Below are 27,207 nucleotides of genomic sequence, written 5' to 3' on the forward strand. Positions count from 1 at the left end.
GGGGCAGATACTCCAGAGAGGTCTCTTGGGCTTTTGTCTGTAGTCTTCTGCTTCTGGGACCATCCAAGTGTTTCTGATCTTTGGCTGGTATATCAGTTTCCTATTGCTGGAATAACAGATTACCACACACTTAATGGCTTAAAATAACAGATTTATTACCTTATAGCTCTGGAGGTCAAGAGTCTGAAAATGGGTCTCACGAGGCTAACATCAAGACAGCAGGATGTCAAGATGTTAGCAGGACGTCATTCCTTCCGGAGCCTCTGGGGACCGTTTGTTCCTTGCCTTTTCTAGCTTCTAGACACCATCTACATTTCTTGGCGTGTGTTCCTTTCCAGCAGTGGCATCACTCCAGCCTCTGCTTTTGTAGTCATACCTCCTTCTCTGACTCTGACCCTCATACCTCCTTCTAATAAGGATCCAGTGGCTAAGACTCCGTGCTCCCAATGCAGGGGGCCTGGGCATTCAATCTCTGGTCAGGGAACTAGATCCCACATGCCACAATTAAGAGTTTACATGCTAAATGTAAAGATCTCACATGCCACAATGAAGATCGAAGATCCTGCATGCCGCAACTGAGACTCAGCACAGCCAAGTAAATAAATTTTGAGGAAAAAAAAAGAAAAAAGTATTCTTTTTTAAAAAAGGACTCTTGTAATTGCATTAAACTCACCAGGATGTGTTAGTGTTATTCGCTCAGTCATGTCTGACACTTTGAGACCTCATGTACTATAATAGCCTGCCAGTCTCCTCTGTCCATGGAATTCTCCAGGCAAGAGTGCTGGAGCAGGGAGCCATTCCCTTCTCTAGGGGATCTTCCTGACCCAGGGGTTGAACCAGGTCTCCCACATTGCAGGCAGATTCTTCACTGTCTGAGCCACCATTCACACATTCCAGGGATTAGGATGTGGACGTCTTTGGTGAGACTAGGGGAAGACGCTATTCTACCATAGGCCTATGACCCTCATGATTTTAATGTAATGGGAGGATTGGAGATAAATGGTGCTTGGAATCTTAATCTCTTTCTCTGCAGGAGCCAAGTAGCAGTTCCTGCCCCCTGTTCTAAAAGTTTAGCTTATTTATTTATGGCCCTGCTGGGTCTTCATTGCTATGCTGACTTTGCTCTAGTTGCAGAGAGCGGTGGCTACTCTTTAGTTGTGGGGCATGAGCTTCTCAAGGCAGTGGCTTCTCTTGTTGCAAGGCGTGGGCTCTAGAGCACAGGCTCAGTAGCTGTGGTATATGGGTCTAGTTGCCTTGCAGCATGTGGGATCTTCCCAGACCAAGGGTTGAACTCTTGTCTCCTGCATTGGCAGGTGGATTCTTTACCATTGAGCAACCAGGCATGTCCAGCAGTTTCCCCTTTTAAAAAAGGTCTTGCATACATTCTCCCACCTGACACTCAGACATTTTCAGTGCTCGTCTGGTCCATATACGTTTGGGTTTGAGACTGCATCGTGTAGTCCTAATAAAGCATGACTACTGGTTAGATTCAGAAGGCTGCAGGCTGCAGGCTTCTAACCTCTATGGAGCAAAGAGTTGTTGCATAAACCGTGAAGCATCTAGGAATTCTTGGTTCTTACCAGGTACCTGTTTGAAAGCAGAACCTAGTACGTGTTTCAGCAGTTTCTGTGAATGTTGGCTCTTATTTAAGAAAAGCTAGTCTTACCCTGAATTTGCCGAACAGAAATGAGGGGGTGTTTATTTGTATCACAAAAGGATTTAGTTTGTTTCTTTAAATAGCCTAAGCCCTACTCCTTTTCTTTGAAGTGTTTTAGTTAATGGGAAATTGGATTTGCAGAACTTTCTAGAAACACGCTGTGTAAAGGAAATACCTGCACTAAAAGCTCATCAGCTTTTCAGCCTGTTCCCAGCTTCTCTGTAGAGCATGCTGGGGTACAGCCAAGTCCCTTGGCATACTGAGTCCACCAAGGTGGACGTAGATTGCTTATTTTCATGGCTAATTGGAAGGCTGCCAGGAGAGACCTTGTCCATGACTGATGCAGTCCTACCCTTGACCTTGGTGGTAGAATGTGGAAGGCCAGCCGGGAGCTATAGCTAGCATTAAGTTGATTGGGTTTTCTTCTTTTTGTGTGGCTGATAATGCCCATTCTTTATTGATCATTCACCGAATATTTATTTACTCAATATATGCCAGGACATGTGGTAGACACTAGGAAGAAGCTAGAGATGAGCTTGCCTCAAAGAGACTAAGGATGGATAAGATCATAACTGATATTTTAGATATTTTGAAGAAGGGCTCTAGGCTAAAGTAATTGCTTATCTATGGTGAGCTGGGCGGGGAGAGGAACTTGCCTAAACATTTCTGGGTTAAGGGAGAAGTGAAAACTTCAGTAATAGACCAATTAGAAACTTAGAACAATGATGGCAGTATAAAGCGTAGGATGTGGTCAAAGCTGTGCTTGAAAGTTTTTAACCTTAAAATGCTAAACTTTTAATGAAGAAGAATGGGAAGAAATTAGCTGAGCAGTCAGTTCAAGAAGCTTTTAATGAATAATGAATAATAGCAGGAGACATTTGTTGCATACTCTTGGTCTGTTAGGCTCAGTTCTGAGCATGGATTATCTTGTTTAGTTCTGACAACACTGCTGTGATATGAGTATTATTACTATTATCCCCATCACTTTTCAGAAAGAAAACTGAAGCACAGGTAGATAAGATAATGTGCCCAAACATTATAGTTTGCAAATGATGACAGCAGCATCAAAACCTGGCCATCTGACTCCAGAATTCATACTTGCAACCCAACGAATAATACAAGAACAAGTACCCATAAAATAAGTAGGACAAAGAAAACTAACAATCAAGTAAGAAAAAAACAGTAGAATTGATAAATGTAGCCATCGCTTGCTTCTTTAAAATGAAAGAATAATAAAATGGACACTAAGGAAGATAAACCTCTGAAAAAAATAAAAGAAAGAGTCCCCAATAATATACTAGACGGAAGCTCGAGAAAGGGCATGACACCATCCCAGATAAGATAATGCAGTTGAAACACGTGGAGAAGAACACTGTGGATAATTCCAAAGGAAAATATAAGTTCCCAAAGTTAGTTTGAGAAGAGCACGAGGGAGAAATAAAGCTGGTAAAAGCGCTAAGCGGGATAGGACTGTTTGCTCGTCATCCCTTTTATTCCACATTGCTCTGGAAATTTTACATATGGACGTATAAAGGGAAACACAGGAGGCATATCTATCAGGGAGGAGGAAAGAAAAATGTTATTACTGGGGATAATATGATTCTCTACCTGGATAACTCAAAGGAAGCAACTGAAATCCCACAGCAACTCTCATGAATTTTAAAAATACTTAGAAAATAAATACTCTGAAAATTTATTGCTTTCCTATTTGTAAATGATAACCACTCAGCAAACAAAATGGAAAAGATGTCAAAATCACAATAGCAGAGAGGTAGGACTTCTTAGATAGAAATATGGAGAAGGAAACGGCAACCCACTCCAGTGTTCTTGCCTGGAGAATCCCAGGGACAGGGGAGCCTGGTGGGCTGCCCTCTATGGGGTCGCACAGAGTCGGACACGACTGAAGCGACACAGCAGCAGCAGCAGCAGCATAGAGAAAACTGGGCTTCTCAGGTGGCGCTAGTGGTAAAGAATCCAGCTGCCACTGCAGGAGACCTAAGAGACATGGGTTTGATCCCTGGATTGGGAAGATCCCCTGGAGGTCATGGCAACCCACTCTAGTATTCTTGCCTGGAGAATTCCATGGACAGAGGAGCCTGGAAGGGCTACAGAATCCATAGGGTTGCAAAGAATTCGACAATACTGAAGCAACTTAGCCTGCACACACACATAGAGAAAATTAAATACTTTACTGGGATACATAAAATACAGTTTTAATAAGGGGGCACTCTATTCCTGATAGAAGTATTCGTTGTTATGAACGTGTCAATTATCAAAGTCCCAATAAATTTTTTTCTGGGGATGAGGGTAGGGAGTTGACTAAATACAATTCCAATAAAAATTCCATTGGTGTTTTTAAACTGATTCTAAAGTTCACTTGAAACTTGCAATGATTGCCAATAGAATGTTGAAAATAAGGATAATGAGAGAGGACTTGCCCTGCCAAGATATAACATATTATAAAGCTACTATAATTAAATCCCTATTGCTTTATTATAAGACAGATCAGTGGAACAGAACTGCAGGCCCAAAGACAGACCCAGTGTATATAATTATTTAGTATATAATTAGGTTGGCATTTGAAATCAGTGATGAGGGGATGAATTATTCAATAAAAGATGCTGGCACAATTGATTACCTATTTGAGAAAAAAGATGGCAAGTTAAATTCCCATGTCATTTCAGATACAAAAAAAAATTATAAATCGATGGAAGTTTAAAGTGCATATGATGCCAGATAAAAGTAAAGAGAAAAGAATGGTATAGGTAGGAATTTGGATCATATGGGAAGGCCTTTTGAAGTGTAGTTGGACTAAGTTTTCTTTGTCCAGCTTTTTTTCTTTTGGTAGTCTGCAACTTATTCTTGTTAGCACACTATTTCAGCTTATAATGTCCTAAATGCAGTTTCTCCATACCTATTAACTCTTGAGGAATAAACAAGGATCTTAGCATGTTGCAACTTTGTAGTCTTTTTCCCATCCCTGTCTCTTAAGACTTGTCCTCCTACCCTCGCCTTGCTTTTCTTTTTGTTCTTTCACCACTGTTTTATGCCTCTTTTATTCATTTTGTTGTTTTTTTGTGGAGTGTATATTCTCTATTGCTTCTTTATGGGAAGTAAATTTTCCAAGTTCTTGTATTTTGGAAATGTCTTTATTTTGTTCTTTCACTTGAATGCTCGTTTGACTATGTATAGGATTTTAGGTTCCAATGACTTTTCCTAAACCTTTGAAGATGTTGCTCTATTGTATTTTATTTTTTTTTAAGTTTTAAGAAATGATTGCCACAATCAATTTAGTTAAATTTTTTAAAGATTTTTTTTTCATGTGGACCATTTTTAAAGTCTTTATCGAATCTGTTACAGTATTGCATCTGTCTTACGGTTTGGTCTTTTGGCCACAAGGCATGTGGAATCTCAGCTGCCTAATCAGAGATCCAACTCACCCCCCTGTATTAGAAGGCGAACTCTTAACTGTTGGAACTGCCTCCATTGTATCCTAGAATGCAGAGTTGCAGATGAGGAATCTGATGTTAAAATTATTTTTTGTTCCTTTGTTAGTAACTTTCCCGTCTTCTCTTCCTTTCCTTGCTGGACGCGTCCTCACAGTGATATCTGAGCCTTGGTAATTCTCACTGTTAGTCATTTTTCTTTTTATTTGTATCTATTGACACTTGATAGTTTCTTTCAATTTCATGGCTCAAATTCTTCTTAATCTTTAGAGAATTTCCTTTCATTTTCTTCAATTACACCTTCTTTACTTTTCTTTCTGTTCTTTCCTGAACAGCCTTCAGTACAGATATTAGAATTCTGAGATCTGTTCTTCATGTTTTGAGTCATTTCTTTTAATTCTTTCTGCCTTTTTTTTTTTGCAATATTCTGGGGAAATCACTCAAATTAGACTTCCAATTTGCTAAGTTCCTCTTTAGTTGTTCTCTATTTTGTATCAGCCCAACTACTGAATTTCCAGTTTGGGCAATCATATTTTTCATTTCCTGATCTTTGTTTTTCTTTGACTCTTTGTTTCAAAATGAAAGTAGGCTTATTTCCCTTGATATTATGTAATTAGCATATACTCTTTTGTCAATATTTCAAACAATATAGATGTAAGGTTGTCAGTAAGAATAATCTGTAGTCCTGTTGCCCAGAGATAACCACCATTGGCATTTTTTGGTCACTGCTCATGTCTTACTCATGTGGGGCCTCCCTGGGGACTCAGATGGTAAAGCGTCTGTTTGTGATGCAGGAGACCCGGGTTCGATCCCTGGGTTGGGAAGATCCCCTGGAGAAGGAGATGGCACCCCACTCTAGTACTCTTGCCTGGAAAATCCCATGGACAGAGGAACCTGGTAGGCTGCAGTCCATGGGGTCACAAAGAGTCAGGCACGACAGAGAGACTTCACTTTCATGTATTACTCTAAACATTCACAGACATGTAGGCACAGAGGACTTCCCTACTCACAACAAACATGTATATGCTGTTTGACACAGATGTCTTTATACAAAGCATATATTACTTACAAAATGTGATAAGTAATAACAGAAAAAGGAGAAAGAAATTGACCCTTTTGGAACTCTTCTTCTTCTTTTTAGCCTTGCCATTTTGTGGAATCTTGGTTCCCTGACCAGGGATTGAAACTGAGCCCCTGGCAGTGGAAGCACGGAGTCCTAACCACTGGACTGCCAGGGAATTTCCCCCAGGTTCACTAATAATCAGTCAAGACTGTTTTTTTTTCCCATCTATTACCCTTTCTGTCTCTTTTCTGTCATGTTGAATTATTTTGAATTGAATTAATTTATCCATAAAGATTATAGGATGTATCCTTAGAAGTAAGAATAACAAAAAAATCATAATACTCTTATTATATCAAAAATTATAATTCCCTAATACCAATAACAAAAATTCTCTCATGTTATCAAAAAATGAGTCATTCATTTTTCTGATTGTCTCATAATTATTAAAAAACTATTAGTTCATTTAAATTAGGACCCAAACAACATCCACATATTGTGTTTAGTTAATACCTTTTAAAATCTCTTTATTCTGTTCCTCCTCTGCCCTGCTATTTTCCTCCTGCTGTTTTCTATTTTCATTCATTTATTGTTGGTGTTTTGAGCAGTTTTAGGCATATAGAAAAACTGATTGAAAATACAGTTTCTGTACATTCCCTCAACCTCATTTCCACCCTAGTTCCCCCTATTATTAACATTTGCAAGTGAAATAAATCAGAAACAGAAAGAGGAATACCATGTTAACTCACTTGTATGTGGGATCTTAAAAAAAAAAAAGGAAACCCAAAACACCAAAACCAAGAAGTGAACTTGTGGATACAGAGAACAGATTGGTGGTTGCCAGAGATTAGGGTGGGGAGTGGGTGACATGGGTGAAAGTGGTCAAAATAAGTAAGTTCAGGGGGTGTAATAAATAGCATGTGACTATAGTTAGTAGTACTGTAGTGTATATTTGGGCTTCCCTGGTGGCTCAATGGTAAAGAATATGCCTCCCAGTGCAGGAGACGTGTTCGATCCCTGGGTTGGGAAGATCCGCTGGAGGAGGGCATGGCAACCTGCTCGAGTATTCTTACTGGGAAATCCCATAGACAGAGGAGCCTGGCAAGCTACTGTCCATGGGGTTGCAGAAGAGTCGGACATAACGACTGAGCCTGCAGTGTATATTTGGAAGTCACTAAGAGAGTAAATCTTAAAAAATCTTATCAGAAGAAAGAAATTTACAACTACATGTGGTGATGGATGTTGATGACTTATAGTGACAATCATTTATAAATGTATATATGGAATCATTATGTTATACACCTGAACCTAATACAAGGTTATATCAATTATATCTCAATTAAAAAATGAAGAGAACTATATTCAATACCCTATGATGTCATAATGGAAAATAATATTAAAAAATGTGAAAAAATGAAATAGCATGCCTTAGAGTGTTGTTAGGAATATTAAGTGAATTAATATATGTAAAGCACTTTTAAAGAATCTTGCGTTAGTGTGGTACATTTGTTACAATTGATGGGCCAATATTGATACATTGTTATTAACTAAAAGCCATTGTTTATCCTAGGGTTCACTTTTTGTGTTGTACGTTCTCTAAATGTAGTTGTCACTACGGTGTCATCCATAGTAGTCAACATAATTAGTAAATTGCAAGTTGTAGCACTGGTGTCCCCAGGAGTTTTGAGTTCAGTAGAAGACAAGGGGCAGAAACTGAAGGCATTGTCTATCTGATTGTGAAGCCTTCGAGTATAAAGGCTAATGCTGCCCTCCTCTCTGCCCCTCCCTTCCTGCTCTCCCCGTCCCCTCTCCCCTCCCTCCCACCCTCATTTTCTCTTTTGCAGTCTGCTGTTTTGTCGTGCACAAGCGCTGCCATGAATTTGTCACCTTCTCCTGCCCGGGCGCTGACAAGGGCCCAGCCTCTGACGTAAGTAACGGGCACTGGCCACCTCTCTCTGTCCACAGTCACTGCATCCTTTTGGGTGACTGTGAGTATACTGAGACAAAAAGTCAGGATGTCACGGTCCCTACAGCCTCTGAGACTATTTTCATCTTAATGGGAAAAAAAAAAACCAAAACAAAACATTTTGAGAGGGGTGCATGACTTCAAGAAACCAGTTTCCCTACTATGATTTAGCACAATGCCTTCATCTTTCTGGCTGAGGCATGAGGTTGATGAGCAGGGGTTAAATTGTGAACTCTTTGTCAGAGCCCCAGAATTAGGAGGAAGTGAGATTTTCCTACTCCGTTTAACCCGGTGTGATTACTGTTGAGGGATGAGGGATGCTCCTGGATAAAACTGGCAAATAAACTTTGTTTTGATCATTATTGCTTTATTTTAATATGGTTTGAAAAATGTATTTAGTAGTGGTTTGTCATTTATGGTGAGGATTTAAAATTTCTTATTTAAGTAAAAGTGTTTAGGGTTAAACAAAAGATAGGGCTTCCTTGTGGCTCAGCTGGTAAAGAATCCACCCACAATGTGGGAGACCTGGGTTTGATCCCTGGGTTGGGAAGATCCCCTGGAGAAGGAAAAGGCTACCCAGTATTCTGACCTGGCAAATTCCATGAACTGTATAGTCCATAGGGCTGGAAAGAGTCAGACATGACTGAGTGACTTTCATTTTCACTTTCACTTTCAAAAGATAGGGACTTCCCTGGTAGTCCAGTGGTTAAGAATTCACACTTACAGTGCAGGGGGTGCAGGTTTAATCCCTGGTTGGGAAACTAAGATCCCATATGCTGTGTGGTGTGGCCAAAAAATAAATAAATAAAAATTTAAGAAGATAGATTGACTTCAGGAGAATATTAAGTGAATGATGGCGTGACTGCTATGTTTGAGTGCTCTGTGGCTAAAGTCTTGGTACAAGTTTACCTAAAGTTTGGGGTACATGTGGATCTCCTATCCAACAGGCATTCCCAACCTTCACTCTTCTTTCTGGCAAAGGTCACCTCTCAGGATAAAAGCTGAAGATGCCTGCTGCTTGCTTTCGCAGGCTCCTTTGTAGCTAGTGAGTGAGCATGTGACCCAGTTCTGCTCAGTGGGACCCGAGGGGAAGTCTGAGCTTCTAGGAAAGACTTTCCTTTCTGATAAAGGAAGATACTCCTTTCTTTGTTCTGGTGGACATTTTTGAGTGGGCACATAATGCATGGAGTTGTGGCAACCCTTAGGATCAATGAGAAAGCTATGACTGACATCCTGAGCATGGCCGAGTGGAAGAGTTAAAGGAACCTGGGTCATGGATGACGCGATGAACTGCTGAGCCAACGTTCTCTTATGCTCAGACTGTGTATGTGAGATAAGAAGCACCTCTTACTGGTAAAGTCTCACAGTTTAGGATATTCTTTTCCATGCAGCTGAAACCGTCTTGGCCCTTCCACCATGCACACTCTGCTGTTGGCCCAGTCATGAACTCTGTGCGTCTGTCACCCCTAGTTCTCTTATTTTGTTCGTGCTTTGGTTCACCTTCCTAGAATTTTCCCTATTGGCTTTGTCTCCCACTGGCCCTGTCTTGATCACTTAGAGTTGACAGCTGATCTCAGCTTGCTCGAAGTGGGTAGTCACTACCTTCTGTTGTTACATGTGCTCTTGCTGGCCTTCTAAAAGTGGTCATCTGCCATTCTGCTGCAGATCAGGGGCAGGCCAGGCATACTCTAGAGCTGAGACTGCAGTTATTTTGCTTGCAGATTGTGCTATTTGGGTTAAGAACTCCAGGCAACAGAGAACAACCAAAACCCTCACAGGCCTATTTGCAGAGACGAAGATGGGGCCATTCTTCATGTTCTCTCAGATCACACTCCCCGACCCTTTTAGTGCAGTTCCCTTCCTGTGTCCCCAGGAGAGAAGGTAAGTTTGGGAGACAGCCTGCTTCCATTATGCAGCTCTGAATGTTCATGCAGATCGAGGCATGATACTCAGAGAGCAGCCAGGAAGGTGCTGTTTCCCATAGCCCCTCTTTATTCCTTGGCTTTTTATGTTGCCTGAGGTAGAAAGAGCTCAAACTGTTTTATGTGGAAAGGGAAATTTTGGTCCCTGAAACTGAAAAGCTCTACCCAGTGAATCAAGGTGCCGAAATGAGATCTTCAGGGATCTCTTTCTCCATTTCTTGGCTCAGTTTTCTTCTGTCCTGGCTTCTGTTTCAAGAAGGCTTTTCTCCTGTGGGAGCATGCTGGCCATGGTACCTTTAATCTTCATGTCTTGTCAGTGCTGCAATTCTAGAGACAAGAGCTAAAGTCTCAGTAAATCCTGGGCCATATATAACTGAGGATGGTTATGCTGATTGGCATGCCTGCTATGGGCTTACCCCTGGAGAGGTCTGAGAGTGGGAGAGAGGTGGTCAGTCCCTCGGAGGAAAATTAGGGAAGCAGTATTGTGTACTGGTTAAAATCACACTACGGATGGAACCAGCATTTTGAGGCTCAGGTATGCTTGACCCTGGGCAAAATACTTCAGTCCATTTATGCTTTAGATTGCTCAGTTGAAAATGAATAAAACAATAGTCCCTACCTGATAACCTTGCTCGGAGTATCTGGTGTGTACGTTTAGGACAGTGTCTGGTACGTGTTGAAGATGATAATGACAATGGTAATGAATAACAGTGAATGTGTGCTGGGTAGGCAGCAAGGACAGATGTCTACCAGGTAAGTCTGATGAATGGATAGGTCTTCTGCCTGCCACCTGGCAGTCGTCCTTCCGAGGCATGTGTAGGCACCATAAGTTGTAGGAGACCCTGCTCTGTGTGAATGGAACAGTGTAGTCACTCATTGCCTTGGACATGGGGAGAGCAGGCAGTCCTCCCTGCCGCCGGCATGCATAAGATTTGGCAGCCGATCTCTGGACACAGTTCCAAGAAGGCCGGTTGGCACCGAGCATGATGAATTGGTCCAGACTCCTGAACTGGGTTGACTTGGTTCATTGACCTTTTTCTGTCCATGGTTGGAGACATGATTAAATATCTGGCCACACCTGTTCGCCTACCTGGCCAGGCTCTCTGAGGCTCATGCAGATGGGGAGGGGTGCCCTCCTCTTGTATGACCTTGGAGGAGCAGGTATGCAGCAAGCTCATGGAGTAGAAAAGTGCTGCCTCCGTTTGTGAAAAAGGAATTGTCGTTTTTGTGTGCCTTCTACCCTCTGCTATTCCAAGTCCAGCCTGAGTTGAGGAATATTCTGGGTATTAGTAGATCCTTGTGTGGTTGGCAGCCTTCTAGATCTCCATCATGGCATGTTAGGCTACCTGATGGGAATTTTATGAATCAAGCTCTGTCCCAGTGAACCCAGCTACTGACCCACCCATTCAATGCCAATGGGAATAGACAATATATATGGGCACCCACCACTGGGGGGCTTCAAAACATGGCAGAGTTCCTGGGTGCTACTTCTCATCATCTGTAGGGATCTTACTGGTTCTGAGATCTTCTCAGAATGAGAAAGAGAAACTTGTCTCTGAGGGCTTGGACTAGGATAAGTCAAGTGCAGGACTTGCCCTGGGCACAGAGATTAAGGGATTCTTGCTTGTGTCTGCCTAGTGGCTGGATGATCTAGGCTGGCCCCATTCACATGACTGGCAGTGAGCTGGCTGTTGGCCTAGGTGCCTTGATTCTTCTCCACATGGCTTCTCATCCTCCAGCTGACCAGCTCTGGTTTGTTGACATGGTGGTGTCAGGGTTCCAAGAAGAGCAAGTGAGCACATCCCAATGCATCAGTGCTTTTCCAGCTCATGCATCATGTTTGATAATGTCCCACTGGACCAAGTAGTCTCATGTTATTGTTCAGTAGCTCAGTCCTGTCCGACTCTTTGTGACCCCATGAACTACACTCTGCCAGGTTCCTCCGTCCATGGTGTTCTCCTGGCAAGAACACTGTAGTGGGTTGCCATTTTCTACTCCAAGGGGTCTTCCTGGACCAGGGATCAAACCTGTGTCTCCTGCATTGGCAGGTGGATTCTTTACCACTGAACCACCAGGGAAGCCCCCCAAGTAGTCTCATGGCCAAGCTCAAATTCAAGTGGTAAAGAAATAGACCACTCATCATGGGAGGGAAAGAATCTCTGGTCAAGCTACTGCAGATCCAGTTGGCTCAGGGGCTCACTGTGGAACAGAATCCCTGGAGGCCATCACATTGGGCTTCATAAAGGACTCTCAGGTCTCACTGTGGTTCAGAGAGTCAGACAGCTTCAGTAGGACAACAGGCCTCTTGTATTCCCTGCCCCGGGTCCCTGGGGGACTTAGCGCCCTCCAACTACAAATAGAAAGTTGGGCAGTTTATGGATCACTCCCAGAGACAATGGGCTTCCCAGGCAGCTCAGTGGTTGCAGGAAATGCAGGAGACGAGGGTTTGATCCCTGGGTTGGGAAGTTCCCCCGGAGGAGGAAATGGCAACCCACTCCAGTGTTCTTGCCTGGAGAATTCCATGGACAGAGGAGCCTGGTTGGCTGCCGTTCATGGGTCACAAAGAATCGGACACGACTGAGTGACTGAGACACACACACACCCAGAGACAATGGTGGTTAAGGATGTGGACTCTGAAGTCAGTCATACCTTAGTTCAGGTCCTGACTCTGTTAGTTATGCATGAGATGATCTTGGGTATGTCACTTTTCTTCTCTGCTCAGCTTCCTTATCCACAAACTGAGATGTTAGTACCAACCACATAGGTCTGTTGTAATAATTTAAAAAAAAAATCCTTAAAATGAAAAAGAGCTAACTACATCAGCATCAAAAGGATTAACCACAGATGGATTAAAGAGCCATTGTGTGAAAGCGCTAAGTACAGTGCCTGCCACGTCCTAAGCCTTTGGTGCAGGTAGCTGATGGCTTTCCACTGATCTCCCTAATCATGAATGTACTGATAATTCTCTCCATTCCTCCACCTACATCATGCACTTGTGTTTTCATTTCCATTGTGTGACTGCTAAGTCACTCAGTTGTGTCCGACTCTTTGCAACCCTATGGACTGTATGTAGCCCACCAGGCTCCTCTGTCCGTAGATTTCTCCAGGCAAGAATACTAGAGGGGGTTGCCATGCCCTCCTCCAGGGGATCTTTCTGACCCAGGGATTGAACCTGAATCTTTTACGTCCCTTGCATTGGCAGGCAGGTTCTTTACCACTAACATCTGGGAAGCCCTTCCATTTCCATTACTTAAACAAAACCTGAAATTTTGCAGTACAATGCTGAGAAAAAGAACCTAGACTCTTGAGCCAGAAAAGCTTGATGTCAAAATCCAGTGCTGAAGTTTCCAGCTCCATTGATCTTGGTAAAATTATTTCAGTTCTGTGATCTTAGTTGGTATCTTTAAAATGGGGCAAATAATACATAAATCATAGGTTTGGGGTGAGTAGTCAATGAAAAGCTACTTGAATGACATCCAGAATAGTGTCTGGCACAAAGAAGGCACTTGGAAAATGGTTTCTAAATTATGATTTATCCCTGGAGGAATCTCCTACTCAAGAAGGGGTGCAGGTTACACTCTGACCTGCCAAGGAATAATAGCTAATAATAGCTAACTTTGTTGAGCAGAGGTTCTGCGCCAGGCATTACAAAAGTATAAAAGGACTCTTTAGCTGGTTTGTCTAAAGATAACTTCTCCAGCGTTTTATGGTTTTAGGAATAATAATTTCTTATCATTCATGGTCAAAGTACTGAATAAAACTCATTGTTATGCCTTGTACCCTCCTGATGCCATCACTAAATCAGGTCAGTGAAAGATGCAGGCAGTAATGTTGAGTGTATCATTTTGTGTTTCTTAATCAAGTCTTACTTTATGAAGAAATATATTAAAAATGATAAATCATGCATTAGATGTTAAAGACTTAATAAAAGAGAAATAAAAGAAAATTTAAAAAGAATATATTAAATTCACATATTAAAAGAATATGCATATAAATGCTAATGGGTTTGAAAATCTGGTTGAAAGAGATGATTCTCCAGGAAATTTTAAATTGGCAATTTTATCTCAAGAAGAAATTGAAAACCATAACAGGCAAATAATCGAGAGAAACGAGAACATTGCTTTTCTTCTCCCAAAGCTCCAGAATAATAGGCTTCATGGGTAAATTATTAAACTTTAGAAGAATGAAGAATTTCTCTTCATTTGATTGGATTTTGATTTTCATAACAGTGAGCCTGTTGTCTTAAAGTATCTTTGTTTCCTTTTTGTGACATGCTTTACTTTTTTATTGAAGTATAACTGATGGATAAGATTGTGTAAATTACAGGTATACAGTAAAATGCTTCACACTTTTAAAGGTTATACTTCATTTGTGTGTGTGTGTGTGTCCACATGCTAAGTTGCTTAGTTGTATCTGACTCTTAGCAACCCCATGGACTGTAGCCTGCCAGGCTCCTTTGTCTATGGGGGTTCTCCAGGCAAGAATATTGGAGTCTGTTGCCATGCCGCCCTCCAGGGTATCTTCCCAACCCAGGGATCAAACACAGGTCTCCCATGTTGCAGGCAGATTCTTTACCATCTGAGCCAGCAGGGAAGCCCATGAATACTGGAGTGGGTAGCCATTCCCTTCTCCAGGGGATCTTCCTAACCCAGGAATCGAACTGGGGTCTCCTGCATTGCATATAGATTCTTTACCAGCTGAGCCACCAGGAAAGCCCATACTCCATTTATAGTTATTATAAAATATTGGCTATATGCCCTGTCTTGTAGAATATATCCTTGTAGTTTATCTTATACCTGATCTGTTCATTTTAAACTATCTCAAATTATAGAGAAAAAGTAAATGTTCACAATTTTAAAAAATCAAAAGTGCAGTAAAGTCAACTCAAATCAGCACTAGATAAAGAGATTGGCTCATGGGAAGGACATTGAGAAGGATTAAGAGCTTCAGGGATAAGAGCCTCAGACACTGAAACTGAGGATCCAGTACTTGTAAGATGCTTTCTCATTATTGGCTGTATCAGTCAGCTTTGCTATGTAACAAGCCATCCCCAAATTTAGTGGCTTAAAACATTTATTATGCTTCGTGATTGTGTGGGCCGCTTGGGTCATTCTTCTGATCTGGGTCTATTCAGCTGATCACTGCTGAGCTCTCTCGTGCATTTGGTCAGCTGTGACTTGGCTGGTGCGGGATCACTTAGGGTAGCCTCAGGCACATGACTGGCACTTGGCAGCCCCTTGACTGGGGCACTTGTTTCCTCCTCCATGTGGTCTCCTTTCTTCCATTAGTTTAGGTTCATCTGCACACTGGTCTCTGGGTTCCAAGCACAGCAAGAGAGGGAAAACCCCCACAGCATAGGTGTCTTTCAAGCTTTTATTTGTGTCACAGTGGTTGTGGCCAAGATCAGATTTGAGGTGGGAAAACAGACTTCATCTCTGGATAGCAGGGGCTGCGAAGTCTCGTTGCAGAGATGCACCTGGGAAGTGGGGACTCGTGGCCATTTTGCAGTCTACCATTTTGCAGCTGGCCCTAGTCTGCTGTGCCAGCTGTCTCCTTGGTCCTTCCAGATCATCTCTGCTTTCTCCTTGAGAGACTGACATGTAAGGGCTGCATCAGTGGGGGTTCCCTTACGCTCTGACTTCAGGTTGGGCTTAAGATGAGGGATTGATAGGAGACTGGAGGGTGAGCCCAGGGTGTTTGTCATGAAGTCTTCTTGGCTTTACCCTTTGACACTGTTCCCCTCCTAAGGCAGTCTGCAACTGTTCACTCCCAAAGTCTCTCCTTTTCCCTCTGCTCGTACTGGCCCTCAGTTACTGCACCCTCCCTCTTGGTTTCTCAACAGCATGCCCACACTTTTCTAAACAGTCCTTTCCTGAAACCTGCCTTAAACTCTCCTAATTTGAATATGCCATTCGTTTCCTGCTGGGACCCCAGCTGACTTGTCCTTGCTTTATTTGCTCCTACTGGAGACAGGACGTGCCTGTAAATATGTCTGGCAACCTGGTTATAGTTGACCCTAGGGGAAGATGAAAACCCTAGTTGACACAGTGGCCTTCTTTCTTCCTGCATTCATAATCAGTCCCAGGAAAGGGTTCTGATTGCTTGGTCCTCGGTTGTTAGGGGAATGAACTCTTAGAGTTTACCACGCCTGGACCATATAGCATCCCTCTGACTCAGAGAGCAACATATAAGAAGAAGGAATGGGAGACTTGGAGGAGCTGACAAAATAAATAGCTGCCACACTGTATTATTATAAGCTAGCTTGACCATGGTGACCAGCATAACTCAATAAAGCTGGCTTACAAAACTAAACTGTAGTAGACTTAGAATGTAAATTTAAAGATCCTAAGTAAAACATATAATACTGTTGAATTCTTGGCATAGACATATTGGTTCAAGTAGACTTTTTTAATATGAAAGAAACAATTTAGAGATAAAAATAATGAAAATTTTTGGTTGATATAACAAAATATACGAACAAGATAAAAATTAGCCAAGAAACTGAAATCTCGGAAGTAAAAATTTCAGTTTATCAGTTGCCTGTGCACGTGCCCTCAGTCGTGTCCGACTCTTTGCGACTCCGTGGACCGTAGCCTCTGCCCATGGAAGTGTCCAGGTAAGAATACTGGAGTGGGTTGCCATTTCCTTCTCCAGGAATCTTCCCAACCTAGGGATTGAACCCGTGTCTCCTGCATTGTAGACGGATGTTTTACTGCTTGAGCCATCAGGAACTAACCCAGTATAAGTGGATTGAAATTCTTTACTAAAAGGCAAAGACTAATCAGACTGGAGAAATATACAATTCTAGGCATTGTACAAAAGAAATGTACTAGGTTAAAAATAAAAAAGTCAAAGATATAGCTCCCCCCAAAAAAACCCACACATACATATAGAACATGATCTTAATAATACAAATCCAAAGAAATAGGATTCAAAGTAAAAAACATGAACAGGAGGAAGAGGGGCAAAGTGCATTCTAATATATTACTGGTGATATGAATGTAAATGAATATTGGGTTGGCCAAAAAGTTCATTTGGATTCTTCTGTAAGATGTGATGAAAACCCAGGTACACTTTTTGGCCAACCTAATATAATCTTCCTCAAGAGATAATTACCAACATGTATCAAAAGCCTTAATGACCTTTTTAGCCTAAGAATTTTGCTAAGGAATTATTTAAAGATATGCGTATATATTTATAAAAAATTGGAAGTAATCTAAATGGCTGGAAATTAGGGTTTATGTAAGTAAAACATATCTGTATGACAAGAAGCTGCACAATGATTAAAATGTTACAGTGTCTGGGGTGATGGGAATATTCTGTGTCTTGTTGAGCTGGTTCCTATATACATGCACACAGTATTCAAAACTCATGAAACTGTGTGCTTAAAAGAGGGAGGGGACATATATACCTATGGCTGATTCATGTTGAGGTTTGACAGAAAGCAACAAAATTCTGTAAAGCAATCAATCCTTCAATTAAAAAATAAGTTAATTTAAAAAAGAAAAGAAAGTCTAATACATCACTGTATATCAATTATACTTCAATAAAAGTCATCTGATTAAAATGTTATTGGCATGGGACTATATAGTCATTATGAATGAAGAAACCAGACAACAAAGCACATGTATGGTAGGATATGTCTACAAACATACACCCTTGTGAAAATACAAGGCCACATTTTCTGAACACATTTTGGTGGCCCCTTGTCAACTCTGCTCAGTATCTTATTCCAGATTGTTGGCAGAACTCTGAAGATCACTTTGGGAATTTCTGTAACTGTTTTCTGTGATCTTGTTTTTGGTGCCACTTCACCTCCAGCATGGACTCAGGCTTCCTGCTTAATTTGATTAAAATCAAACCTGAGTGAAGGCTTGGGTATAACTGTAAGCAATTATAGATGCTTCTGGATGTGGTCACTCTTAAGATACTCCATCAGCTTAGTCCCCCACATGGGCCTCTTCAGGTGCTCCTGATGATTCTGGCCCCATTGGTGGACTCACCTTTGGCCCCCGAGGAGGGAAGTCCTAGTTCTGCCAGTCTGAGGTCCACTCACTTCCTGCCTCAGCACCAGTGGAGTGGGACAACCCTGTCTTCAGATAAAGGGCCCACCTCTTCTTCCTTGGCATTGTCTGGTCTCCTTGGCTCCAAGAAAGCAACGTAACAGTTGGCTGCACTCTTCCCAAAGCCTGGGTTGCTTAGTCTTACATAACTCCAGGCAGGGACACCCCACCATTCTATTCTGAACACTCCAAGACTGTCTGGTCCTTCGAGGAGGTGAAGCAACAGTTAGGGTTGAACGTCCCTCTTGGCATCATGGTACGATTACATCATCACCTGATAGCAGAACTCATTTGTATCTCTCAAGGATAAATAGTACCAGGGGCAATTCAGCCTATAAACAGTGCAGACTCTCTCTCTTATATATCTACTACCTATCTAAATCTGGCAGGGCACCAGGACTATTATTTATTACTTAACACTATAGTCTATAACTTCTACATTCACGATGAAAGTGTTCAATAATTAGGGTGTGTGTTCCAAATGAGAAAAGAACAGCTTACAAGGCAGAGTCTGAGAGTTGACTTGTCTTGCTCAAAGGCTAGGCTTCCATTTAACCTTTAAAGAGCTATTGTATAGATTTTTGATGTAACTTCAGAAGACAGAAGCAGGCCTGAGAACCATCTGTGCAGGCTGAGGAAGAACAGTAAACTGACTCACTGGTTCCTATTTAAGGATATTAACGCCTCATCCCAGTAAAGCAAAGACCAGTTGTCACCAGTTGTAGAGGGGATATCTATGGTAGGTGTGGGTTTCTTCCACGGTTCTTTTACTAATGTTGTCTGGTTGCATGCAGCAGAAGCCACCTTGAGTTAGCTTAAATATCTATCTGCCGATGCCAGAGACACAAGAGATTCAGGTTTGATCCCTGGGTCAGGAAGATCCCCTGGAATAGGAAATGGCAACCCACTCTAGTACTCAGTTCAGTTCAGTTGCTCAGTCGTGTCCGACTCTTTGCAACCCCATGAATCGCAGCATGCCAGGCCTCCCTGTCCATCACCAACTCCCGGAGTTTACCCAAACTCATGTCCATTGATTCGGTGATGCCATCCAGCCATCTCATCCTCTGTTGTCCCCTTCTCCTCCTGCCCCCAATCCCTCCTAGCATCAGGGTCTTTTCCAATGAGTCAACTCTTCGCATGAGGTGGCCAAAGTATTGGAGTTTCAGCTTCAGCATCAGTCCTTCCAATGAACACCCAGGACTGATCTCCTTTAGGATGGACTGGCTGGATCTCCTTGCAGTCTCAGCCAGTCCAGCCTAAAGGAGATGGTCCTGCCTGGAAAATCCCATGAACAAAGGTGTCTGGGAGGCTATAGGCCAGGGGTTTGCAAAGAGTTGGACACCACTGAACCACAGAGCACATACAAGCATAGTGAAATTTATTGAAAAGGGTATAATGTACTTTAGAGAACTGGAGGAAACCTCCCCAAACAACCAGATCAGTTGTATCTGATTTTGGTATTTGTGTTGCTTTGGCCCTAAATTCAAATTCCAGAAGAAGAAACATTATTCTCTGAAGCTTAAGTTACTGAACCAGCCCTTTTCTTGGGCTTTTACAGCCTTCCCTCTTTAGGGAACTAAATACAGTGTGGGTGGGTGGCTTTTTGAAGGAGAATTGAGACACTTATGCCTCATCACTGAGGCGGAGATGTTTGCAGGTCAAAACAACACATGTCCACTACAATTTCTCAATGCTACTTTACAGAATACAGACAGGTTGAATGCTTAAGGATTATTTGGGTAGCCCACTCAGAACAGATCTCAGCTAAAGAGATACAGACAAGTGTCTGGGGATCTGTATTTTGAAGTCCTTTGGGTAATTCTCCTGGGGAGTCAAGTTTGGAAACCAGCAAAAGGTCCTATTTCAGAGTGGTTCTGAAACCAGAATGGTGGGGTTTGAATTCAAGGTTTGCCACTAACTAGCTGAATAAATAATCTTGGGCTAGTTATGTAGCTTCTCTGCCTCAGTTTTCTCATCTGTAAGAAGAGGATAAAATAGCATCCTCCTAACAAGGTTCAGGCAAGGGTTAAATGAGTTAATCCATGTTGAGGGTTTCTCACCGTGCCTGGCAAATAGTAAGTGGTAATTAATATTGCTACCACCAGTGGTCCCTTCGAATCTTAGAATGTGAGTTTAAGATTGGAAAAGACCCTGATGCTGAGAAAGATTGAAGGTGGGAGGAAAAGGGGACGACATAGGATGAGATGGTTGGATGGTATCACCGACTCAATGGGACATGAGTTTGAGTGAGCTTCCCTGTCCATCACAGGGAAGCCTGGCATGCTGCAGTCCATGGGGTCGCAAAGAGTCGGAGACAGCTGAGCTACTGAACTGAACTGAACTGAGCCTTATTTTTGGCATGGCATGCGTCTTTCTTGCCTGCCACAAAATGGATACACAAAGGCACCTCCTGTGAGCTGGTTGAGGGGGAAAGTCTAATGAAAATGATGATGGTGTGGTGAAATGCAATTCTTTTGTCAGTGAAATGAATTCTGCCCAATTCTTCTCCCGTTTGCCGCTTGCCACTGATGGCATCCGTGGTGCGGAACCCGCGTGTAAAGGTCAGAGTGAATTGCTTCTCCACAGCCCTCTGTCCCTCACTGTCACAAAGACACAGAGCTTCGTGCTGTGGAGGAAGAAGCATGTCCCCAGTGTGCAGTGTCTGGAGAATGGAAAGAGCTGTTTCTCCGGTGCACGAAGATCAGAGGTGCTGGAACTAAATGAGGCGGGCATGTCCTGTCTTATGAATTATTTTGATTGCTCCTGGTTAAGGGGTGAGACCGGCCTCAGAGACTGATAAGGCAATTTCCCAGAAGACCTCACCCTGTGGAGGCTGCAGACGGAGAGGGAAATAGAGCATTCAAAGGTAGATGACTCAGAAAGAGACATCCCTCACGTGAAAGGCGCTAGTCCTGGAGTCAGAAAAGCTCTGCCTCCAGCTCCAGTGGTCTGGACTCCTGGGATGTCCGAGTAGCAATATTTTACTTAAATAATAGTATCCAAGAGCTAGCCTTCATAGATAAGATTCTGTTATAAGCACTTTCCGTAGGATCTTTCTTTATTCTTCGTTACACTCTAGGAGGTGAGGCCCATTGTTGTCAGCCCCATTTTACAGATAAGGAAACTGAGGCTCTGAAGAGACTGAGGGACTTTCCCAGGGTCCCATGACCAGCAAGTAGCTGAGCCAGGATTCACACCCAGGCAGTCTGGCCCAGCTCCTGTTCTTACCCAGCACCCGAGGCTGCCTTGTTACTTCAGCCCGGTTCACCTGGAAAAGCTAACTGAAACAGCTCTTTTCTCCAGAACTGCCTTCCCACATCTGCACCCCCAGAAACTGTCTGACCTCATGGCCTGGGCTCCGCTGGGTCCAACTACACATGGACACCTGCCCCAAACTGGACCCATCAGACCCCCTCTTCCAAGAATTTAGAATCTGGATTCAGAGGTGCTGCTTTTAGTCGGGGTTGGTCACACGGTTTTTGCAAAGTGTTTCTTGTACAGGAAAGGGTCCATCTTGGTGAATTTTTACACAGTGAACATTTCTCTGTAACCAGAACCCCAGAAGCCCTCCTGTGTACCCTTATCAGCCCTACATCTCCAGCCCCTTCCATCAGGGTAACCACTACCCAGGCCAACAGCCATTTGCTTGCTTCGTTTATTTTATTGAGCCATTTAGTTTTATTTTCTTTTATTTCATTTTATTGTGGAGAGAACAAAACATCTGACCTACCCTCTTTGTTGAATTTGTTACAGTATTGCTTCTATTGCTTTTCTGTTCTGCTTTTTTGGCCCAGAGGCCTGGGGGGTGTTAGCTCCCTGACCAGGGATGGAACCTGCACCCCTGTGTTGGAAGGTGAAGTCTTAACCACTGGACCAGCAGGGAAGTCCTTCTTCATACACTGAAAACAACTAATTTTTTTAATTTATTTTTGGTTGTGCTGCGTGGGCTTTCCTCTAGCTAGGACGAGTGGGGGCTCCTCTCCAGCTGTGGTCCTCGGGCTTCTCATTGTGGTGGCTTCTCTTGTCATGGAGCACCGGCTCAGTAGTCGCGGTGCACGGGCTCAGTTGCTCCGTGGCATGTGGGATCTTCCAGGATCAGGGATCAAACCTGTGTCTCCTGCATAGGCAGGTGGGTTTTTTTTTTTTTTTTTTTTACCACTAAGCCACCATGGAAGCTCCCCTCTTAATAAACTTTGAAGTGTATGATACAGTATTGTTGACTGTAGACAGTGGTGGGCAGATCTCTAGAGCTCACTCATTTTGCTTAACTGAAACATTGATTAGAAATTCCATTTTCCCCACCCCGGCTCTTCCAGGACCCATCATTCTACTCTTTGATTCTATGAATTTAGTATGATTGGAATTATATAGTGTTTGCCTTTCTGTGTCTGGTTTATTTCACCTGACATAATGTCCTCAAAGTTTATCCATGTTGTTCCGTGTTGCAGTGTGTCGTTCCTTTTTAAGCATGAATAATAGCCCGCTGTATGTATATACCGTGTCTTCTTTATCCATTCATCTGTTTGTATGCGTTCAGTTTGTTTCCTCACCATTGTGAATAATGCTGCAGTGAACACAGGAGTTGTAAAGTCTCTCTAAGATCCTGATTTCAGTTATTTTTGGATAAATACCCATAACTGGAACTGCTGGATCATATAGTATTTCTCTTTTTTACTTTTTGGGGAGTCTCCAAATGGGCCTAGGACTTGAGTAGACATTTATCTGAAGACATACAGGTGGATAACTGGTATCTGAGAAGATGTTCAGCGTTCATCAGAAAATTCAAATCAAACCCCCAGTGAGACCTCACACCTGACAGGTTGGCTATTATCAAAACAAACTCCAAAGACAAGTGTTGGTGAGGGTGTAGAGGAACCCTTGCTCACTCTTGGTGGAAATGCAAAATAGTGCAGCCACTAGAGAAGGAGAGAGCCTGCTTTGAACTCTGGACACATGGAGAGACCCTCTCTTGTGTCTGGCTGCCTTCCTTGATGTTTTGTGACCACGTGACTTTGAAAAGATGCATGCATTCATCAGGATGTCTGACTTCAAAGCCAGCCAGGACTGGGCAGGTTAAGTTAATGAGTCAAGGGTGTGATAACAGGGACACCGCATCTAGAGTGTGTACACTCTGTCTGAAAGGGGCGGCTCCATTTTTTTTTTTAAATCCGGTTCTTTAAACAACCAGGATCCAGGTTTTCCAATTTTTTAAAGAGACATCTGAATCCCCTAAATGTGGGTGCTGACAGATAATTCGAGAACGACATGTACGGTGCATTTAAAAAAACATGTTTGGACTGGATTTCATTCTGTACATTTTGTTGTTCAGTCGCTAAGTTGGGTCCAACTCTTTGCGACCCATGGACTGTAGTGGGCGCCCACCCACCCCAGGCCCCTCTGTCCATGGATTTCTCTAGGCAAGAATACTGGAGTGGGTTGCCATTTCCTTTTACATGGGATCTTATAGACCAGGGATCAAACCCATGGCTCCTGCATTGGCAGATGGATTCTTAAGCAGTGAAGTCCTCATTCTGTCTACCATCAGTTTATAACCTCTGAAGCTGGGAACTGTCAGGGGAAAGTCATGTCTCATGTCCCCAGCCTAGTCAATGAAGGGAGAAGGAAAAATATAGTCACCCTGGTTAAGGAAACTGCTGCTGCAGTCTCCCCCTGCTGTACTTGAACTCTCCATGTCCAATGGGACCTGTGGCAGGGTTGGGGTGCAATGTATGGGGGTTATCTGGCAGCCACTTGCTTCTCCTACATGCAGTCTTCAGGGGGAATCATTCACCATTCCGTATATTTATTAAGGGCCTGCTGCTGCCAGGGACTGCTCGGCGAGGATTCAACTCAACTTTCTGTATTTGCTTTCAGCCCCCACCCTGCATCAGACCTTGCCATTCTTAATCCTTTTTTAAATAGGGAGACCCGGGCCAGGATCCCTTTCCCTCAATTCAAGCCTCACCTTTTCTATATACTGAGAAACATTTCAAGAGCTTTTGTCTTTTACTTGGCACCTTTCCCTGATTTTCTGGGCTGAAGTGGATTCTCCTATTTTTAAACAATTCCTTCTGGTACTTTCAGCAGTAGTTTGGAGGTGAGAGTAGAGTAAAATGTTCAGGTTTTTGGTCTTGCTTGTTGTTTGAAAGTAACAAGCAGTGCTGGACTCTGGAGCCAGCCTGCCTGGGTTCAAATCTTGGCTCTGCTGCAAAGTGGCTGCGTGACTCTGGGTAAGCCACTTAACTGCTCTGTGCCCCAGTTTCTTCATTTTCAAGATGAGGACAGTAATCTATCTGCTGGGTGGGGATGTTGTGTGAAACAAGTTGCTTCATGCAAAGAGCTTAAAACAGTGCCTTGCGTGTTATATAAGTGTTTGCTTGACTCAGAATCTTGGACCTGTTTGCTTTCAAACTCAGCCCGTCGGTTTTGACTCCTCTGATTCTGCATCTCAGCCCTTCCTGTTACAACTCTCTGCCTTTGATTCTCTTCACCCCTTAACTGAATCTCCAAAATTCTCCTGACGGTGGGTCAATTCTTGGGGCCTTTTCTGTGTTCCTAGACTTTTCCCACCCTCATATTCTTTCCATGGCCTTGTACCTCCTAAATAATAATCAAACCTGACATTTACAGGCGTACCTTGGAGATACTGTGGGTTAAGTTCCAGACACTAGTAATGCAAATAGCACGTGGATTTTTTGATTTCCCTCTGAATGTAGAAGTTATGTTCATACTCTGCTGCTGCTAAGTCGCTTCAGTTGTGTCCGACTCTGTGCGACCCCATAGACTCTCTACGGTATTCCTATTAGGTATACAGTAGTATCACATCTAAAAAACAATGAAGTGAAAGTGAAAGTGTTAGTCACCCAGTCGTGTCCGATTCTTTGCGATCTCACGGACTGTAGCCTGCCAGACTCCTCTGTCTATGGGATTCTTCAGGCAAGAATACTGCAGTAGGTTGCCATGCCCTTTTCCAGGGGATCCTCCCAACCCAGGGATTGAACCCAGGTCTCCCTCATTGCAGGTATATTCTTTATCATCTGAGCCACCAGGCTAGCCACCCCCCCAAAGAAACAGTGTATATATCTTAATTTTAAAATATGTTATTGCTAAAAAATGCTATCATGGGAGCCTTCAGCGGGCTGTAGTCTTTTTTTTGCGGGTGGAGGGTTTGAAATATCGTGAGACTTATCAAAATGTGACAGAGACACAAAGTGAGCAAATGCTGTTGGAAAAACGGCACCGATAGACCTGCTAGATGCAGGGTTGCCACAAACCTTCAGTTTGTAAGAAACTCTTCTGCAGTGAAAGCAAACGAAACGAGGCACACCCCCACGGACGGTTCTGTCCATCCGCACAGACAGGACCTTCATCCAGGCCCCACCCACTCTCCCTGGACCAGCTGCCTCTCGTCCCGACCCCCCGCTTCCTCTCTGTCTCGCCAGCCTGTCATTTCCGTATTGCTGCGGAGTCATCCTTCCAAAAACCGGGTGTGATCTTGTCATTGTTCCTGCTGAAAACACGTCAGTGGCTTCCCACGGCTTTAGGGGTACCGCTGATTCTCTGACGGGTCCATAAGCAGGATCTTCACATATCCTTCTTTGTCACACTGGCCTGTATGCACACCTGCCTATTCCGTTGCCTTGGGATCCTAAGGAACGTGTGGCCCTGCTATTCCCACTGTTCTCACAAGGGTCCCCTCTGGGAGAGGAAGGATATGGCTGCCCTGCTCCCAGACCCTGCCTGCTGTAGCCCCATCCATCCCCGTAGCCTCTTCCTGACTCCTCTCTCCTCACCCCGAGACTGAGCTTCTTCCTTCCTTCAGTCTCCCGTCCTTCCCAACAGCTCTTCCCCCACAAGGCACGTGCCTTGCTCTTCCCTCTGCCGGCGGCTTCTTGTCTCTTCTTCCCCTTGAACTCAGGGAGTCTCAGTTCTGGTTGCATGTTTGAATCATCTACAGAGCTTTATAACTGAATGCCGGTGCCTGGGCCCATTGCAGACAACTGAAGTCAGACTTTATTGGCTCAAAGCCTCTCAGTTGATTTTAATGTGCTTTGAGGCTTAAGAACCCTGATTGACTTGTACTCATCCTCTAGGCCACAGCTCAGCTCCTTAGGGAAGCCCTCCCTGACCTCCCTGACCAGGTCACTTCTGCCTGTTTTGCACTCCTAAAGCCCCGCATACCTCTCCTTACTGTCACACATCATAGGGTCTCTTATTCATATGATGACCAAGAGCCTAGCTGTGTGACCTTGAACAAGTTACTTAACTTCTCTGTGCCTCAGTTTTCTCCCCTGTAAAATGAGAATAATAAACCTATTGTACAAGGTCAGTGAGGGTCAAATGAGTTAATTATATATAAAGTTCTTAGAGGGCTTCCCTGGGGCTCTAGTGGTAAATAAACCGCTTGCCGATGCAGGAGACATAAAAGATGGGGGTTCGATCCCTAAGTCGGGAAGATCCCCTGGAGGAGGGCATGACAGCCCACTCCAGGATTCTTGCCTGGAGAGTCCCATGGACAGAGAAGCCTGGTGGGCTACAGTCATGGGGTGGCACAGAGTCGGACACGACTGAAGCGACCTAGCCCACACGCACAAAGCTCTCAGAACAGTGTCTGGCATATGTTAGCTCTTACTATAATGATGGTCATGGTGATGCTGATGGTTATCCCTCACTGGCATCTTGGGGTGGGGTCAGCACCTACTGTTGGACACTCCCCCCCGGGACAGCACACGGCACGTGAGAGCGCTTTAATAGCTGCTGAGAGTGGTGTCCCAGTGATGTTCTTGGTGACAGGGGCATCAGTTGGTGTGCACAGGACTTGTCTTCTTCAGTCAGGTTCCTTGTCTCTATGGATCTGTTGGTTTAGGATCCATGTTTCTAGTGCCCAGAGTTAGAGTCATTAGGATCAGACCCTACACGGGCTTGTGCTGTCCATATCCCAGGTGCTGATGGTGGGTGGCCTGGCAGACATTCGCTTCAGCGTTCTGCATGTCCGTCTACATAAGAGCTCTTTCTGCTCTTCTGAAAGGCAGGCGTGGGGGTGCCCAGGGCTTCTGTGGCAGAGGAAGCTGTCAGGAAGCTGGCATGGTGCTC

General features: G+C 43.6%; 1 protein-coding gene across 2 annotated transcripts in view; it reads left to right on the forward strand.

Annotated features, from left to right (window-relative positions):
- Positions 1–27,207, forward strand: part of PRKCB (protein kinase C beta) — a 371,817-nt gene that overhangs the window by 153,195 nt on the left and 191,415 nt on the right. For both annotated transcript variants that reach the window (XM_040257896.1, XM_040257905.1), the window contains exon 3: positions 8,008–8,090. In XM_040257896.1, the coding sequence (XP_040113830.1) occupies positions 8,008–8,090 (83 nt within the window). The remainder of the gene's footprint in view (positions 1–8,007; positions 8,091–27,207) is intronic.

Source organism: Oryx dammah, unplaced genomic scaffold, assembly GCF_014754425.2.
Source record: "Oryx dammah isolate SB20612 unplaced genomic scaffold, SCBI_Odam_1.1 HiC_scaffold_2, whole genome shotgun sequence".
NCBI lineage: Eukaryota > Metazoa > Chordata > Mammalia > Artiodactyla > Bovidae > Oryx > Oryx dammah.